The 19659-nt window shown below is 39.6% G+C and overlaps 1 protein-coding gene and 1 long non-coding RNA gene across 3 annotated transcripts in view; one reads left to right on the top strand and one right to left on the bottom strand.

The window, feature by feature from the left end:
• The window catches only part of LOC135245722 (GTPase IMAP family member 8-like), a 46801-nt gene extending 46469 nt beyond the window's left edge, over positions 1–332 (bottom strand). For both annotated transcript variants that reach the window (XM_064319018.1, XM_064319020.1), the window contains exon 1: positions 207–332. In XM_064319018.1, the coding sequence (XP_064175088.1) occupies positions 207–231 (25 nt within the window). In that variant the 5' untranslated portion in view covers positions 232–332. The remainder of the gene's footprint in view (positions 1–206) is intronic.
• Positions 333–16117: 15785 nt separating this feature from the next.
• Positions 16118–18989, top strand: LOC135245762 (uncharacterized). Its single transcript, XR_010327385.1, has 3 exons — positions 16118–17044; positions 17626–17729; positions 17860–18989. It is a non-coding gene; the product is annotated as an uncharacterized LOC135245762 (long non-coding RNA).
• Positions 18990–19659: the final 670 nt, after the last annotated feature.

Raw genomic sequence — 19659 nt, 5'->3', positions numbered from 1 at the left:
TTTATAGAACTCTTGTGTAACAGCAAAATCACAATTGAGGTTAAGTTGTTATACTGTATATCAGCATGGCTGTGAACTGAACGTGGAGGTTGAGAGATTCTCCATTTTCCAACTTAATACACAGCTCTAATATACTGCTGTTTGTCTACTTTTCATGGAGGATCAGTTCTAAAAGATTTAAAAGTTTTTTATTAATAAAAACTTACCACTACATGAGCTTTGGCTGGCCATGTTTGCAGGCAGGTTTGTCAGTACAGGTCGTGTTGATCAGTCTGATACACCAGTGTTGCGGTCTCTGTGTTACAGGATATGCTGCATTATACATGTGCCTGTCTTTATACACAACTAGCTTCCTGGAAACACCCAGTGTGTGTCACATACATATTTTGCTGTAACACGAAACTCTTTAGTGATATTGATGTGTAAACACCTCACAGCTAGACCAATGAGGGTTTGTAGCTGGAGGGGAAGGTATCGCGTGTTCTCCCTTGGCTGGTGTGATTCAAAACCGGAGATGTTAGTTATTTTCCTCTGTTCGTAAGAACAGGGCAAAATTATAATTAAGAATGCACTGGTTCCGTTGCCACGCGTTAGATATGAAGGCGCTGCTTCATATCCCGCTTAAAGCTGGCCTGAAACGGATCAGTAGCATTCAGGTTACTCTCCGTTCGTAAACGGGGCTATGCTGTCATCAGAGATATATCCGATCTGTCGCCGGACTGTCAATATTCCAATGGGAGCATCAGAATATTCACAAATGCGCGGAACAACACAACAGATATATCCATGACCACAGCAAGAAAGCGTAACAGTTAGCCTACTAGGTTTTACCCTCGTATTAAATCTGACTCCATTTTATATGATAATTTAAAATTTGGGTTTAACTATACGTGGAACTTGGGAGTGGTTACACTCGACTCTATCTTGTGCCATTATTCCTCAATATATGCTCCCGGGTTTAGCATTATTGTTAAATCTCAGTTCGGCGAGGAATCCAGAGGGTAGGAGGCTGACCACCATAATACATGCCTTCCATGCCTGGCTTACATGGATAGTACATAGACAGTTATGAGCCAGGACGGTGTGTATCTATCGGGCTCCTTCAGGCGAATTTGACAAGAACCGGCGTACTACGCCCATGGGTTCTCTTAAGCCAAAACACCAGAACCAATACCACCAATCCCTTAACAGGCAGATCGTGGTCACCTATCTAACTTGAAGACCCCACTAAAGACGTTTTACTGTACTAGACCCCTGATCAGGAGGTCCCCGTCCGAACTGCCCCCCTGAGTATTTAAACGGAATTTCGGCTGAAAAGAAGATAAAATGGATTAGAGTCATGAAGACCACGCAAGTTAAAAATAAGAATTTATTGAACAGGCAGGTAGGTTATTATCTTCAATTTCCAAAATCAATTATAAAGGTTAAAAACAGAAATACAGAGTAAAAGAGTTCTTACCAGCCTGTTTAGCTACACACAGAACATCGAGTATGCGCAGTGCGGGAAGTCGATTGCGATCTTCCTCGATTGCTTTGTCTCCCTTCCTTTTAAGCCAAATCCCGCGTTTGGTCTAGGCGGCATTGCCATAAATTAACCTGTCCGAATCATAAATCTCTAATTCCGGCCCCCACCATTTGGAGGAGGTTGTTAAAACAATTGGTGGGGAAATGGGGAAAAGGAGATGATTACCAGAGAGGACATTCCATTGTGTTAGTTTTTTCCTGAGTTATTGAAACTATGTTTTATTAAATTCTATTTGGTATGAAACATATTTCATTCAATTGCTATAATTTTCCTGAATATGTCCATACTAAACATGTCAAGTGGATGTAATATTATGGTGCAGTTGTCATGAAAATACCCTTTTGTTTAACCATTGTACATGCAATCCATGTTATTATTACATAATGCATAATACAATAATACAATGAAAACATGTGCATGGTTTGTACGGTTTTCTGGGGTTTGTAAATAGGATAAACAGATGATTTAAAGTCCAGATCCAGAAAAGAAATACAAAGTGGAATGTCAGAGGGGCCCAAATGAGGGCACTGTCCCGCCATGTGGCCGGTCATTTCACCCTTTATGACCCCAAAACACCCACACCCACAACCACAGGCAAAGAGACTAGTTCCCCTTATCTTGGTTGTGTCCAGGTGGTAACATTCCAGAGAGCCAAATGGCCTGCCCATTCAGAGGAAGTCCGAGTGACTTATTGTTTTACCACAAGGCTCTCGGGTCCTTTGAAGTACACGCTGCGTCCCAGCATGCTGGCTCGTTCAAATGTCAGCCTTTTCTGGGTCCCAGTATAATTTCCCTCTTACAGATGTTATATTTGATGTTAGTAACAATCGAAAACACAAACACTCAGGAATGTTTTATCTAATAACCTGCAGGACTGCATAACTGATAGGCTAATTGTATTTTATTTATTTCACACCTGTTTGTATTGCTTTTTCAATATTTTTTAATCCCCATTACTGATAGAGCTCACATTCATTTTTGGTTATACCCACCATACACTCACCCAAATTCATTTAAAATTATTAAAAAGGGTCAGGCTTAGAAGGAGCATGAGAACACAATTCTTTTCTTCAGCTGTAGAAGAAGCCAGACAAAAATGTGGAGACATGTAGTCTGTGTTCTCCACACTGACGCGTGGAGAATATTCATGGAAAATATATGCAATGTGGAGATTTTGTAAGTTAAACGATCTTGAAGTGCATGTTTTGTTAAAGATAACCTTTATTGTAGTTATGCTTTAAGTGTAGGATAGTGGTTCAAACTGATATATCGTCTCTCTTTGTCTCACCCCCCCCCCTTCTCACACACACACACACACATACAGTGTACTCAAGTTGAATAGCTATAATGGTTTCTGTTCAAACAAATGCATGCAGGTACATTCTCCAATTTATCTATTACTCTTAAAAATAGGACTACTTGTCAGATCACTCGCTCCTAAAGCTGATCTTGTAAATGAATTGATTGTGGACCATAATCTCAATGTACTGTGTCTGACTAAAACTTGGTTAAGACCTGATGAATATGTTGCACTTAATGAAGTGTAAGGGTGTAAGTGTAAGGGTTTTGTAAGGACTCAGGTGTCACATCCATCAGGCAGAGGGGGTGGAGTTGCAGCTATTTATCACTCCACTTTGAGTGTGGAAATACGTTTTCCTCTTTTGAATTTCTTACTATGAACTCTGTACAGCCTGATCTAGCTAAACTAAGTGGTAGCACGCAGTCCTTTTTCCTTATGTCTGTTTACAGGCCACCTGGGCTTTATCCTGATTTTTTTATTTGCCGAGTTCTTGTCACACCATGCTATTTTGGCATATAAGGCTGGGACTGTTGGCGATTGTTGTTCTTATTTACCGTTTCCCTCTGTAAGGCCAAAATCTAAACACTACATATCCTACAGTACCGATGGCCCAAATTTGGGGGTCTGGCTCATGGACTATACCACATAGGCATCAGCATTTCTTACGACAGGATTATGGAGATTGAGGACTGGATCGCCACTTCTACCTGTGAATGCTTTGTAGGAGATGGAGTGGTGTCTCCAGCTAGCCTCTGGAAAGGGTTGTTTACTGTTGGCGCCCTGGACAACCTAGACCACAACCCCAGCTCAACCATTCCCTAACCTTATTCCACAGGACTGGAATCAGCCTACAAAGACCGAACCTGGTGAGAGCAGGCCACCTATTATGATACCACCTTCTGGATATGAAAAGCACATTCTTCCTGACAGCTACGGATCTGTCCCAGCCGTAGCTTTGAAGACCACTGCTGTTGCAGTGCCAGAGTGAGACATATTTCCAGTCGAGAGCTGCTTAGATGAGGCCAGAGCAGAGGAATACAGCTGAATAGAGCATATGCATGCGCTGCCACTTCTAGAGACAGAAGAACTCACCAGTGGAGATGCCATTACATGGGCTGCCTATCATGTCTCTATGCAACCTCCGGTAGAAGACCCTCCAGCACAATTTGCACTCCTTCCTCTGTTCTATGAGAATTCCGCCAATCCTGCTATGATCAAGCATGGCATGGATGTTGAGAGACAAGCTGTTGAATTTCTGAATCCAGGACGAATCCCAGTCACTACATTTGACCAGCCTCTGTTTTCCCTGGCAAAGTTAGTTTGAACAGTGGAAATGGCCAGACACTCATGGTGAGAACGTGCATGTGGTTATGCTAGGTGGTCTGCACACAGAAATGGCACTCTGGAATACACTCGGGGATGTCTTTGAAGGATCTGGCTGGACTACAGCCCGCACAGAGGCAGAAGTAGCATCTTCTGGCATGGCTGACTTGTATCTGAAGGCAGCACACCTAACTCGATCCAGGCATGCCCACCGAGTGACTCTCTTGACCCTGCACAATCTCCAGAGGGAGGCTTTCATGCTCAGCAAGGGCCCCAAAGATGAAGAGTGTGCCATGGCTTGGAGAAACTACATGCAGAAGAAGAGTCCTATTTTCATGTACTGGGACCTGATCATGAGATAGGAAACCCTCATTCTCATCTTCATCAGTGCTCACAGAGAGAAGACTTTCCCTCTGTATGCGGAAGTCTTGGAGGAACTCACACCGCTGTTCTTTGCCTTGGAATGTGAACTACTCACGGTGGATGCCTGTCCATATCAGGGATATGAAGCCCTTGCCCGACACTATTAAGGATGAGTTTGAGAAGGGTTCTCACTGGGTCCTTTCCAAGACCACAAACAAATTCTCTGCAATCCCATTTGATCAGGCTCACGAGCAGGAGAACAAGATTGTGAAAGGTTTGGGTGGTGTTGTTGGGCTCACAGAAAACCCTGTTGCTTTTCAATGATGTATGCTCTCGGGACCAGAGATGGCCAGGCTGCTGAAGAAATGTGAAGAAGAATACCTTCCCGATGATGACACAGTGATCCCGAAGAACTTCCAGCACCATGAGCAGGGTCTCTCAACACAGAAGACCTTCCAGAAACAGGCTGCCAGCCTCTCTGATACATCAGACGAATGGGCAATCCTTTCTTGGATGATTTCCCATATCTTGTAACTCTCAACAGTCGCAACTGCATGGATGAATCAGTGGTAGCCGCATTGTGCACCATGGAGGATACAGGCAAGAAACAGTTCAAGGACTTTGTGAAGAATGTGCTTGATGTGCGCAGCCACACTATCCATGACCCAGGTAGGAGATCCTTGAGCGCATGCTAACCGAAAGGTTGCAGGTTCGATTCCCAGGTAAGGACACTGCCGTTGTACCCTTGAGCAAGGTACTTCAGTATATATCCAGCTGTATAAATGGATACAATGTAAAAATGCTATGTAAAAGTTGTGTAAGTCGCTCTGGATAAGAGCGTCTGCTAAATGCCTGTAATGTAATAATGCAATGTAATGTAATGCATGGACAAGCTCCTGGCCAGAGAAGAAAGGGATCCAGTTGTCATGGTCCACATAGGGACCAATGACATAGGTAAGGCAGGTTTGAGGTCCTGCAGGACAAATTTGTGGAATTAGCCGAGAAGATTAGGAGCAAAACCTCCACAGTAGTTTTCTCTGGAATTCTACCTGTACCATGTGCAAGCAGAGGGAAGCAGAAGTTTATCTTGAGGTTTAACACGTGGCTACAATCGTTTTGTAGGAAAGAAGGGTACAGGTTTATGGGGCACTGGGATTCATTTTGGGACAGGAGTGAGCTGTACAAACATGATGGGCTGCACCTGAACCGGATGGGTACCTTTGCACTGGGCACAGGATTATTTAAACTAGAGACTTGGGGGGCAGGGAGGATAGAGAATGAAATGGGTAGGGAGGTGCAGTCTGCCCAGATGGAAGCTGTCAATGATACCAATAATACTGAGAAGAGGTTTAACATAGGAGTGTGTGACTGACCACCAGCTTCAGACAGTAGTGTGAATACAATGCTCTTAGAAAATATAAAACAAGGTTGCAGAGGAGGTGAGACTGTTAGACAAGCAAAAGGAGAGGAGGAATTTTTAGATGTTATAAAGGACCTTTTTTTTAAGCACAGTACGTCAGACAGCCTACAAGAGGGGAATCAATTCTAGATCTGCTGTTATGTAATGACTCTGACAGAATTTGTAGTATAGAGGTAATGAAACCACTTGGGACAAGTGATCATTCCACAATTAGATTTGAAGTATTTTGGCAAACTAAGAGGGCCCCATCTAACTCCTTAAAAGTTTAGGCATGCCAACTTTAAAAATATGTGTAATTAAGAATTAAGTAAGGTAGACTGGGTGCAACTTCTCGATTGCAGGACTGTGAATGAAAAGTGGGGCAGGTTCAAAAGGGTTTTACTTGATGCACAGTGTAAATTCATTCCAGAGGTGAGGAAAAGTAAGTTGAAAAAGCAGTCTCCACAGTTGATAAATAACGCTATACGGAAGACTATGAGGAAAAAGAATAAACTGTTTAAGATATATAAACATGACAGTACTGAATGTAATAAGGCTGAATATTGTAGTATGCGTGCTAAGGTTAAAAAAATACTAAGGGTAGCCGAAAGGCAAATTGCAGAAGATGCTGAAAGTAATCCTAAACGTTTCTTTCAATACTATAATTGGAAAAGGAAAGTTAAAGAGGAAGTTAACACTCTGGGGTCTAAGGGTAAAATGAGGCACACCGGTGATTGTGCGATGCTCTGACATTTGTGTAAATGTCATCAACTTTATATACAGTGATTCCAAAGTGTTTCATATCTTTGTTTTCAGCACAAACTCAGCTACAACAATATGGCAGCAGTAAGTAGGTCATAATAATGTGTGGATTGTAAACTGCTCTAAAAACACACAAACTGTAAACAGTAGTTTTGAACATGCACAGGAATGTTGTAATAAAACACACTAAACAATTGTGAATAAGACTTTTGGTCACTGAAATGTGTTCTTCAAGGTCTTGGGTATCAAAAGATGACAAAATATTTTAGCAAATCCAATGAGAAATAAAAATTAAATTGCTAAAAGTTAGTGTTGTGACTACTATTTTTCAACAACAGGTGAGAATGGGAGGGCAAATGGCCTTTCTGTAATGAATATGCATTGGGTAGGAATACCTGCCAGCTAAGTAGGCTATTCACACCTGGCCGCATGCCTCCCCACCACTAAGACAAAGACTCAGTGAGCCATTTAGCAGACAGAAACAAAGGCAACTTTTGATTTTACACATTTATTGTGTATTGAAGTAAACTGCATGGAAGATGAGATGAGACTGGTGTACTCTTGCAACGTCTGCCTGGCCTCTTAGCTAGTGGTGAACTAGGCCGTGTTTCCTGATCAACATCTCTGCAAATATAATAAAAACAAAATTGTTAGGAAATGTGAAATCAAATCAAACTTTATTTATATAGCACATTTCCTTCAACAGGTGAAAATTAAATGTGCTTTACAAAAAAGGGACAAACCACTAACTAATGAAAACAAAATTTATGAAATGTGACATCATATACAAACAAAGAACCAAACAAACACAACCAGACGCAGAGAGGTAGCCTATAATTTTGAGAAGCAATGGTTAGAATCATTCGTAGTGTGGGAATTTACAAGCGCGCATACTAGTGAATATTCCTACAAACACACAGAGAATGTAATACAGCACACATTTACAAATAATGCAAGCTATCAACGAAAAAACATTAGCTTAACTAAATAAACACTGATATTCCAACTAAACTACACGCAACTCATCAATAACAATGCCTCAATCTGAACTAGGCTAGGTCTGTTTAGCTAAGTGGTTATTTTATTGCTATTTCCCGAACTTACTTAGAGTATGCTAATATCGATTCTGCAAGGACATCAGTTTTAGAATCCTAGCCACGCCACTACACGCCAGGCATGAGCTATTTATTACGAATATGATCGAAAAACATACAGTCTACCTGATACTTCTAACACAACCAGACGCAGACAGCCTAGCCTATAATTTTGAGATGCAATAGTTCGAATCGTTCGTAGTGTGGGAATTTACAAATTTACATTGCTGGATATTCCTACAAACACACAGATACGTTGCAATACAGTACACATATTTACCAATATGATCATAAGAAATATACTTACGCATGAAGTTGATCCTCAGCTGGATCAGTTCGCTGTTCGAAATGACACCGCTCTTCATCAGTGTCGGCTTCCGGACGGACCATTTTCCAAAATTAAACGAAATGTTCACCTCAAAAGAAGTGAATTAGGCGACACTCTGTGACATTCTTTCCCGCTTTCGCAGACTTGGCATTTCTCACATGGATCTCGCATCGCCCCTCCTTTAGTCTCCTTCTATGGAGAGTAATTATAATGTTGTTAACATGTGAATGCGATTTGGGCGGACTTCCTGCTGAGCGAAATTCACATAGTAATGAGTAAAGTTTAGCGAAGCATACATGATCTAATTAATCAAATTTGGAACATTTAAAACAATTTATATTATTTGCCAATGGGCGCATTGGAAAGTCGCGATTCTAAGGTTTCTGTCAATGTTTTTGTTGCGTCTGTATGATAACAGCACGTGAAGTTAATCATCCAAATAGAAACGAAAGTTAATTTCATCTTGTCAAGCTCCGCCGGCGGAGCTCTCGACCCCAGAGGGTTAAGGGCATTATTGCCGATGTCCTAAATGGCTACTTTGTTGAGTTGTACCAGAGAAGAGGTTACTAGGCTGGAAGGCATATTCAATACTCAGAATGTCTTGGCAGATACTGAGATAGGGGATATTGAAGTATTAGATGAATTACATAAACTAAATAAAAATAAAGCAGCAGGCCCTGTTGGCATATACCCAAGGGTACTAAAGGAGTTTAGTGAGATCATTTTTAAACCACTGGCAAGTATTTTTAGACAGTCTTTAGAAACTGGAGAAATACAGAATGACTGGAAACAGGGTATTGTAATACCAAAATATAATCAATTGAAAATAAATTGGTTTGCACTCAAAAAAATGGCTACAAAGCTTTAAAAAAAAAAAATTATTTATTTTTTTTATTTGTTTTTTTTCAATTCAGAATCATGCACAAACGTTTCGGCATGTTGGCTTCTTCAGTGTGCAGGTACAATGATTAAGACATTCCACCTTCTTTTGAACAAGTAACAGCTGCCTTTCATTAGGGCTGCTGGCCAATTATTATGAGACAATTCATTAAGGCTGCTAGCCAATCATAGTGAAACAATTAGGTAAACTGGTTAACAAGAGGAAGCCTTGATTGCTCTTGTTAAACAATTTACCTAATTGTTTCACTATGATTAGCTAGCAGCCTTAATGAATTGTTATACAGCTACACAGCATCTCCATTTGCAGTCCCTTACAAAACTTCCGATGTCTGACACTGATTCTAATACCAACCGTAATGAAGAATTATATCCCCCCAAAAAGCGAACTCGTTCATCCATGTGGGCTCACTTCAGGAAAAAGTATGGTGTTGTTGTGCCAATGATTGGACTAATCAAATGGCAAGTAGCCTAACACATTGCGTCTTCATCCTGCGTTAGGGGGATTAAATCATAAATTCAATTTATCCGTTAAAATACATTTTAATCACCAAGTAGTCTACACTTAACAAACAAGACACACCAGTCTGTTATCTACCGTGTGGATTAATTGTATTATACTCAAGGAAAATCAGGGGATGTTTCTGCCACTGCTTAGTGATTAAAACAGATTTTTCTAAATCTAATTTCTCTTTTAATCTCCCTAACACAATGCGAAGAAGCTGTGTGTCACTTTCCAATTGATTAGTCAGATCGTTTGCATGCTTGTTAATCACTGAAAATTAATTTAAACAGTTTGAGATCAATGATTAGTTTAAAGGAAAGTTTTGCGCCCCACTTGTTTCTTCAGTAATCACACTGATTTGTGCTATGCGATGTCTATTTGTGATGCAGCATCCTGTCATACTGCGTAATAGTGGTAGGCCTACATCCTTGATAGTTTCAGTCACCTTGTATTCATGTCTCTGCAATTAGTGTATTGTAACTCTCATAGGTGTTGAGCCTTGTGTTAAATCACTTTATTCCACTCGATAAAGGTTACTGTCACTGTGAATATGGGGTGGTTACGTCGAATGACAATAGCCTATAGCCGTAGTGTCATGGTGAGGTTATTGGAAGGCGGTTTAATTGCGGGAGGATAGCACTGAAGGCCTAGGTGTAAAATACAAGGGCTGCCACTGGTTTTCAAGTAAGCATTGGTTTTCAAGTAAAGAAAACGATGTAATACAATTCCCACGCACAGAAAACAGAAATAAATAAATTAAATACAATGGGAATTATTTTCTCACTAATTCCGTGTCGCGCAACTCAAGCACTACAATGCAGCAGCACAAAATGGCAGCGCCTACACTGAAGAATAAAAAACGTGGTCAGAAGAAAAAACATGAGAAACTAACTCATTAAACGCCAATTTTTTTAAAAGGCTTCGCTCACAAAGAACGCACGAAAGCACATGAAATTGATTCCACACACCTCGAAAGAACATACAAACAAAATGGATTGCAATTTAAAGATAACTACGTCAACATTTTAGCACAACTGGCTAGAAATTAATTATTTAGCTCTAAGTAGCTTGCAGGTGGCTTTGCTAATAGCCGTTATGTGTAGTGAAAGAGTTGCGTTTTTGCTCACCGATATCTCGTTCAAACAGCCGCTTATCCACACACAGCGGTACAGAGTGAAAACGGAAGATGAGCTGTTTTCATTCATGGCGTTTTTCAAACGTTTATCTGGTTTTATCTAACTTTTTCAGAACTCCCTTCCTCAGCAATAGTCCAGTCTCTTCTCCATCCAAGTGCGGTCCGCCTGAACCTAGCGATGGGCGAAAATGAACAAACAAATCTTTTTGAACGACTCTTTTTAGTGTCCAGTATGTACCGGATCAGCCTGTCGAACGTCCAAGTGCTCATCAATCGGACTCTCCCTGCATTTTTCCACTCAAAACTGCTGCCTGCCATGCTAGGTGCAGCGCTCAAAGCATAGCAAGCAGAACAACAAATGAATGAGCGAGAGCGAGATGGAATGAACGAATGAATGAGCGAGTTGAATTGAACTTGACTTGAGACCGACATCCTGCACTCGTGGAAAGAGTTTGAATGTCCGAATTAACAAACAAGTTCAAATGTCCGAATGAACTGTTCTCTCGAACTATCGGACCGTTCGGACTTCAAGTTGAAACGGACTTTGAGCCGAGTCTGAACGAGTTCGAATGTCCGAATGAACCGTTCTCTCAAACTATTGGACCTTTTAGTCGAGTTGAAACGGACTTTGAGCCGAGACAGGCAGCCTGCACTCACTGAACGAGATTGAATGAACTGTTGTAGTGCAGACATAAGTGTTTTTTACACTCGCTGTATATAATTGTATATGATTTATTTATGTCAGTCTACTATATGAAGGTGTAAAGGTACCATTGTTGTGGTAATTGTTTGTTATGGCCCTTCTATGCATTTAGGTTGTTATCTGACCTTTTTTTGTTTGCCAAATAAATGTCATCATTTTTCATACATTTTGTAGTGGAAGCATTACTTTAGAAATTTGATTCTATCAGAGTTGGTGAAATAAGTTGGAAGTTGGTGAAATGATTTCTTGTTGTTGTTTGTCAATGAAATCCTTTTATATTGGAGGTCATGAATTGAATAGACTGCTTCTACCTAACCCCTACCTAGTGTTTCTTGAATAAGGTACTTTATAAAATTAATTGTACTGTTACTATAGCAACAGATGTTCTTGATGCACTGCAGTTGTTACATACATTAAAAATCATTGAGAATAAAAAAAAACAAGCAATGCAATACAGCAGAGGCAATTCTAGGATCAAATTTTTTAGGGGAGGGTCAGCCCCTAATGAGAATGTGACATGCATAGGCCTACAGTGCCTTGCAAAAGTGTTTAACCCCCCTGCCAAATCACTAATTTCATTGGATAACAATTAATACATTAATATTTTTTTATATATGATATTTTAATTTACAATACTTTTAATGAATTACTAGTAAGTAACATGAGTTTTATACCGTTAGCTAGCTAGCTTGTGAGCTCGCTAAAATTACGTTGATACATCACCAAACACATCGAATCAACTGCACAATAATATTGATTTGACCCAACGTTCTCTGTCAGAACATTCAGCAATTTAATTTGCTAACGTTTCAACTTACTTGTGTTTTTCTGCGCCATGAAATCCTAAATTCACTACCTAGCTACATCTCACGAGTTCAGTTTGAAACTAGGGGTGGGGTGGGGTGGGTAGGAACTGTAACAGTGCTGATTTTCAATTTACAAGCATTTAAGCCCTCAGACAAGTTTGCAAAATCGTTACAATCATTAAAACGTTAGAAAGGGCTAAAAATGATTTCAGAAAATAAAATAATAATAATAATTATTATTATTTTTTAGGGGTGCTGAGATTACATTTAGGTGTGCTTGAGCACCCTTAAAAGAGTCTAAAATTGCCAATGCAATACAGTAGCAAGCAACACGTTGGTTAGCCAAGGGATATGTCAACAAGGCAGCTAGCTGGTCACACTAATCCTCTAATTTGAGGTAATTTTTACCTTAATTTAAAAAAGAAAAAAACATATTCATGTAACTACACACACGTGTCATGGTTCTGTGGTTTGTTGCGTTTCCCCTTTTGGGCCGCCAGATTCAGTTTTTAGTTCTGTCCTTTTTCCCGTTTAATCGTATTATTGTTTTCAATTATTCTATTATTGTTTTTGGGTTGTCTCGTTTTCCCTTCCCTCTCTGTGGCCTGATTGTTCATTGTGCCCTCCTGTGTCTTGTCAGTGTCTTCTCTATTTAAGTTCCCTTCTTCCATGACTCAGGTGCTGGATCCTTTGTGTGTGCTTCTGATTGTGTTTCTGCCTTGCGTGTTTCCTCCTGAGAGTAGCTTCCCGTGTTTTTGCCCACGTTCCGTTTTTACGTGCTTTTGGATTTTTGGACTTTCTTTGTTTCCTGTGTTTTGAAGTTTTTCTTTGTGTTTCTTGAGAGTTGCCCTGCGAGGCCTTTTGTTCCTTGCTTTAGTTCCTGTTTTTTAAAGTAAAATCTTTGTTTCTATTTACCGTTTGGAGTTTTGGGTTTTCCCCCTCACTCTGCGTTTGGGTCCTAACCCCCCACTACCGTGACACACACGTACAATATATGTCATATATATTGTAAATTAATGCATATATTGTTTACTAGTTACCATAAATCGCTGTTCTCTCTATTGCTGTTATCTTTGGAACAATCACCCGCCAGGATTGTTTGGAACTATCTGAAGCCTACATGAATCACGTGACCGTCTAGCGTTTTGACCCTCCATTGACGCGATTCTCTCTTTCTATGGCTCTGGGTTAGTCTAGCTAGCTAACACAATGAAACCACAGCAAAAAATAAGACTTTCATTCAATTATTTGTCTCATGAGTGGTAGCAGCATTACAGTAGCATACCCTCTGTTGGGGGGAGGTTTTTCTCTTTTTGTTAGACCAACAACTTAAAATTGTTGGTTGGTCTTTTGTTGCTCCTCTTCTCATTTTGTGCGCCGGCCTGCTACGGCACAACCATGTCTTACAATACAGAGGCGGGAGGGTTGAAAAAATGTTATTCTTTGCTTGCTAATTACATTCAATTGAGAAAACCAACCACTTTATCATGTTTTATAACAGTTAATATTTTTCGTTCATCATGATGATATGATTATTTGGGGGGTTGTATTGGCCGGTTTTGATTATAGGGGGGGTTACAACCCCCCCCCCGTAATTTACGCCCGTGCTCATGGATCTCTTCAAAGAACAGAACAAGTACATAAAGTCTTTTCTCAGTAGTTCAGACTGCTGCTTGCGGATGTCATTCGTCCCTACATGTACAATGACCTTAGTAATGTCCATTAATGTATGTAAGTAATGTATTGTGAATTTGGAGCTGGTCATCCTGGAGGCTGGGTGCCTGTGCCGTCCACGGGGATTAGGGGCTGCCGGTCCAGGGGCATCATTCCTAAAACTGGGCCCGGTACTGGGACCACTCGACCTTCTGGGCAGCAGCACTGGACTGGCTATGGGCTCCAGGCCGACAGTGGACAGGTGTTGCTCCAGATACCCCAGCACATCAAACCTGTTACCCAGTTGGATAGACCCTGGAGGTGGAGTATGTGAGGAGTTCCTACCTCGATTCTTGTCACCCCGGATGCCGATCCAGGCTTCCGAAGGAGCAGGTGTGGAACAGATCCGTGCCTTAGGTGTAGGTCCAAGCCTGGGCCAGGGGTTCTCCTCGAGGATAGAACTGACAATCGGCACTGTAGCTGGAGAGGAACCAAGCCAGGGAAGTGAGGTGTTGTTATCAGGAATGTGGGAGGCCTGCCGTCTGCCTGCATCCCTCCCCCCAATAGCTTAGGCTAAGTGCAGCTACCCTGTAAAAAGTAGATTTTTTCAAAAATGTATTTCTGTCCTCCAATAGAGAAACACAAGTAGGGAACCAGTCCCATATTTGTCTGGGTTGAGAGCAGACCCAAACTGATGAGATACCAACCAAATAGATGGTTGCAGGAAAAGCAGTCAGTTTTCCTGAAGATCTTTACACAGGTATAATAAATAACTAGTGCTAAAATGTAAATATTACATATGTTTATATTCACAGGAAACTTTTAGAGGTGATAGGTGCTGACATCAAATTGCTGAGAGGAATGTCAGTTTCTTCAATATCTTACATTATCAAGTCAACCAGCCCCCAATGGAAGTGACCAGAGAAGGAAGTTACCCTCTTGGCAGTGGCCTGAGCTACCAGGTGAATAAAGCCTATTTCCTAACAATATGAGGCTGAAAATTTGAAAGCATACTGACAACAAACCAGATCTCATTTATATGTCCTAGTCTGGAGTTTGGGATTCTACCTGAAAGTATTTTGAATTTGTTAATTTTAGCAATTGCTCTTTCTACATAAACACTGTGCTTTGTGATCCTTTTTGTTTTAAGTACATCTCCAACAGGCATTTTCACATTTGATCTTTTAAATGGAGGAATGTTCAGCTTCAGACCCAATGCCTCAACATCTTTTTCAATAAGAAAGCCTTTATCTGCCATAAAGTCATCTCCTTTCTTCAAGTACCCACATTTTATGAGATCCTGGAGTAGTTTGGTTATGTTGCACTGGTTAAAGTTTTCCCTGTCTGTGATTGACCCCGTGAACAGAGTGGACACAAATATTACAACACAACAAGGATCACATACGATGAGTCCTTTTAGTGTTAGTAGATTTATAGTCAGAGTATGACCGGCATTGTAGGAGTAGGGAGCTTGGTCTTTCAATTTTTTAATTCAGTGCAATCACATATTGAAAATGTAGTCGAATAGTCTTTCCTGTATTCATATGGCATATTAGACATGATTACATCCCTATGAGTCAATACTGGTAAAGAACTAAGCTTTTTATACATGTATTCTATCCATGCACTGAAAATTATGCTAACACTAGGCATGTCTATATGGATCCTGAAGGAAAGATCTTTTAGATCAAAATTGTTGCGCAGTTTCATGAGGACAAGTAAAAACTGACACAAGGCATGCTCTTTATGTGTCCATTATCCCTTTTGCATGTCAGAGGAATTATTGTTTGTGGACGTGTAATACTATTGAGGATCCCAAAAAGCATACACAAGTTATAAAACTGGTAGAATGTGAAACCTGTGCAATAATCAAAATACCTGGGTACTTTGCTTTGACTCACTGATTCAGGAGTTAGGCCATGATTAGAAGTTGTGGGATGCTAACTCACTAATACAGGGGTTAAACCATGGTTAGAAGTTGTGGGATGCTCTCGCTCACAGATTTGTTTTTTTAGACTCAATTTCTTGCGACTGTGTCTCCAAGGTGGTCTCCTGTTGCGTAATGCATCCGCAATAAGATTCTAGGTGACAATGCATGTATATATATATATTTTAATTACATTATTTTAATAAAACTATTTAAAATAGTGCTAAGAATATTAAAACATATGTTTTAACCTTAAACATTTTGTTTTCAGTCTTAATAATAAATATATTTTAGGCAGAAAATATGGTGTCTGGGTCCATGTTTCTCATTACCGTAATATTTAAGTTCCTGTCAAAATTAGAAGTAGTTTTTAAATAAAGTTTCATTCTCCCATTGTTACGTGCCATGTGTTTCTTTTGTGTGGACTTCCCTACCTTCACCTGTCAATCACCATCCACCAAGTCCCACCTTCACCAATCCCCACCCTCCGTGTCAATTCTGGACAACCAATCAGAAATCGCCACATCTACTATATAAACCCCAACTGTTTGTAACAATGGATGTCTGACTGTTTGTGTTGTGTCTTTGACTATGTTAACCACTCATTTGAACTTGTCTTGTTTTGTGTACACTTCCAAGGCTTGGGACAGGTAAGATTGGGGGCTCCTGTACATATGCCCGTAGGCTATGTTGTGTATAGATTCACTAGTCCTTAGGGGTGATTGCCAACCAATTGTGTTTTCAGTCTGCTAGTTAGAGTAGATAGGCCTTTTGTTTGTGTACTTGATGCACTAGATTAATTTACTCTCTGGTTTAGCTAGCTTGTTTTTCTGTTCTTTTGGCAACATCCAGCATCCGTTGACCCTGGTAGTGTGTGTCTGGGTTGTTGTATGTCTGGTAGTAGTTGTTGCACCTTTTTGTTTGTTATCACTATAAAACACCCGTGCACTGAGTTGCTGCTTTGTCTGTGTTTTTGTTGTTACCATATCTACAGCATTAACATCTCCCGGCCATTAACATCCAGTTACATACCCCATGCACCCCTAGACCCATGGGGTCGTAACACCCATGATGCATCAGTAAGAAGACATTAAGACAGTGGTCTCCAACCCTGGTCGTGGTGAGCTACAGGGTCAGCTGGTTTTCAAAGTGACTCTGCACTTCATGAATCAATTAGAGCAGTTGATTACACAGTTAACTCAACTCACCTGGTGTCTTGGGTTTCAATTGGGTGCTGATTTTAAGGTTAAGACAAAAACCAGCAGACTCTGTAGCTCTGCAGGACCAGGGTTGGAGACCACTGCATTAAGAAGATGGATACAAGGTGAGTTTGTGCTCTCTGTTTTACCTCTAAAAATCTATAATTTCTTCTGTAACCCCTGTACACGACACTATAGGTTTTCATTACTGTTATGTTGATTTATTAAAAAATTGGAAAACACAAAAAATATAGTTATATATCATTTTAAAAGTTTCAAAAGCTTTAAAGTGCTGGTAGCAAAATTTGTGCCGTGTCATCATGGTGGACACAGTTCTTAGCAAAAAGGCTAAGGCCTTCTCATTACCGAAAAACACAATTCTCATTACCATGCTATTTGATTGCCTGTTTCAGTAATGAGAACCTTAATATCGGTAGTGAGAAACTGGTTTTACTATATAAATTAAACTTGAATTATTCTTTTTCTTATCAAACCATTTTTTTGATTAAAATTAAGTTAAGAACTGGCTTAAGTTAATTATTAAGTTATAAAATTGTTGTTATTATTGGGTGGCATTCCCCTTTAAGCTGCACAATTTAATTACTATATTGAAACTTGAAAAGGGAATGGCACCTATATTAGAATATGAAGGCTATTGTAAGCAAATAAGAATGTGTCATTAACCCAAAATGCATTTGTTGTGGAGATTGGCAGACAGAGAGAGAAAGAAAGCAGCATCAAGGGCTGGATGTCAGAATGGGGGTGCTCGTAGAGTATGACACAGATCTCTACCCCGGTATAATAACGCAGGTATATACATACATACTGTACATTAATTACCACCACCAATGCAGAAAAACTGACAAAAAATAGTAAAGGTGCATGGTTCATTACCAGGTGAATTAATGTGTTTTGTTTTTGTTTTTTTCTTTCCTTCTAGATTGTTGGCAAACAGTATGAGGTAGATACAATGAGTTGGGTAGGGGAGAACAGATTTTTCAATCCTGCAGTGAAATACCCCGGCGACAAAATCTGGTATTTACCGGGAGACATTAAAGAGGTTATCCCAGAGCCACTTCCAGTGACATCGTCCAAAAGGCATTTCTGCATTTTGCCAGAAATCTGGGCAAAACATTCCAAATAGTGATGGACAGTTTGAGTCTTTTCTTCGAAGTCGGTGCATTCAAACCGTTCGACTGACTGTCGAATGTTTCAAGTTTTTCCTTTTTTTAGTACTTCCACTTCGTATCCTGAGTCTAACAGGTAGCAAAAGATAAGAATAGGCATACTGAAGTGTTTTTTGGTAGCCAAAACCTTTTATTAATTTGAATTGAAAATACCTTAATGATGAGTCTATTGGTGTTCTGTATATCAAATTGAACACCTGATGCCATGGGAATGGGGCATCAAACATATATTCACAGCTATCCAAGATCTTGTAAGGGGTGGCTATCAAGGTTTTAGCTCTTAAAATGGATAAATTTCTCTATTTATAGTTTTCTTTGACCAATAAAATGTTTTTATATGTGGCTGGCAAACTAGTTCCTGGCCATTTGCTTTACCAATTTCTCTTTGCCATGTTTGTGGTAAGGCCCCAATAAGTTGATGAAATTTTTGTAATGTGCAGACATTGCAATAAATATTGATTAGTTGTTTGTAAGACATAATTTTACCTTTCTTATTTACAATATAATTTATAAAAATAATGCCTTTATCAAACATTTTTCGAAAAGATAAGCTTTCTATCTATCAATATATTAGAGTTTATTATAGCGAATATGATTTGTTGCAATGTTTGTTCTGTATTTTCTGTAATTACCTGAATGTTGCTTATTGTTAATGCTTTTCGTGTTGATACTCAAATCTAAAGCTTGCACAGATCAATTTGAGTCAATCATAGTTCTTGTTCCAACTCATTTGATATTGACAGTTCTGAGGTGAGATAAATCATAGTTGGTTTGTTGGCTGCCTGTGTATCCATCTCTTTTGTTCAAAGCTACATGTAAACAGTCTTCCTACAGTATGCTCTTAATTTATGGTAGCCTAATATCTTCAGTCAAAACGATGTTTGCTGAAAGTGTCACAATAAAATGTTCTATTTTAATTAATCATTAATTGTTAATTGTTAATTGTTAATTGTGATTTGCATAACAAAACGAACTTAGCAGTTTGTCTCAGATTAATGGAATAACTACTATGAAAGTTCTGACATCTCAGAATGTTATCAATGTGTGTGTGTTGAAGAAGATATGCTTATTTGAATGTTGGTACTCCTAAAATCAAGTAGCAGAGAAAATCCCCTTGATCTTGAACTTTTCACACTTCTCACAGGGAGATAATGGGTGGGAACAATAGCTAGTTAGCTCCACCCCAACCACTCCCCCACTAGAGTACCTGTCAATCCTTGCCCATTTAGGATGTACCCTATTTAAAGCTTTATAACTCCAGATGTGAACACCACATAGACTAGAAGAATTGCTTAAATGAAGCAATACATTTGTACCATTTACAATACTAGCTTAGATTACTTTATATTCATAATTTTGTAAGAAATAAAGTGCCACAAATGCAATGGTCAAGGCAAAAAAATCTAAAATGAATTTGCTCTTTTTTAGTTCACAATGAAATACTGAGAGATTGCGGGTTAAAGTATACATGTCCTGGATCAAAAACTTCTTGACCACAAGTTCATAAAATCTAAGGGTGGATATGTAGAACTACTAAAGATCTATGAAGCAAA

The sequence above is a fragment of the Anguilla rostrata genome, chromosome 19, assembly GCF_018555375.3.
Source record: "Anguilla rostrata isolate EN2019 chromosome 19, ASM1855537v3, whole genome shotgun sequence".
Lineage (NCBI taxonomy): Eukaryota > Metazoa > Chordata > Actinopteri > Anguilliformes > Anguillidae > Anguilla > Anguilla rostrata.
This window is presented reverse-complemented; position numbering and strand designations above follow the sequence as displayed.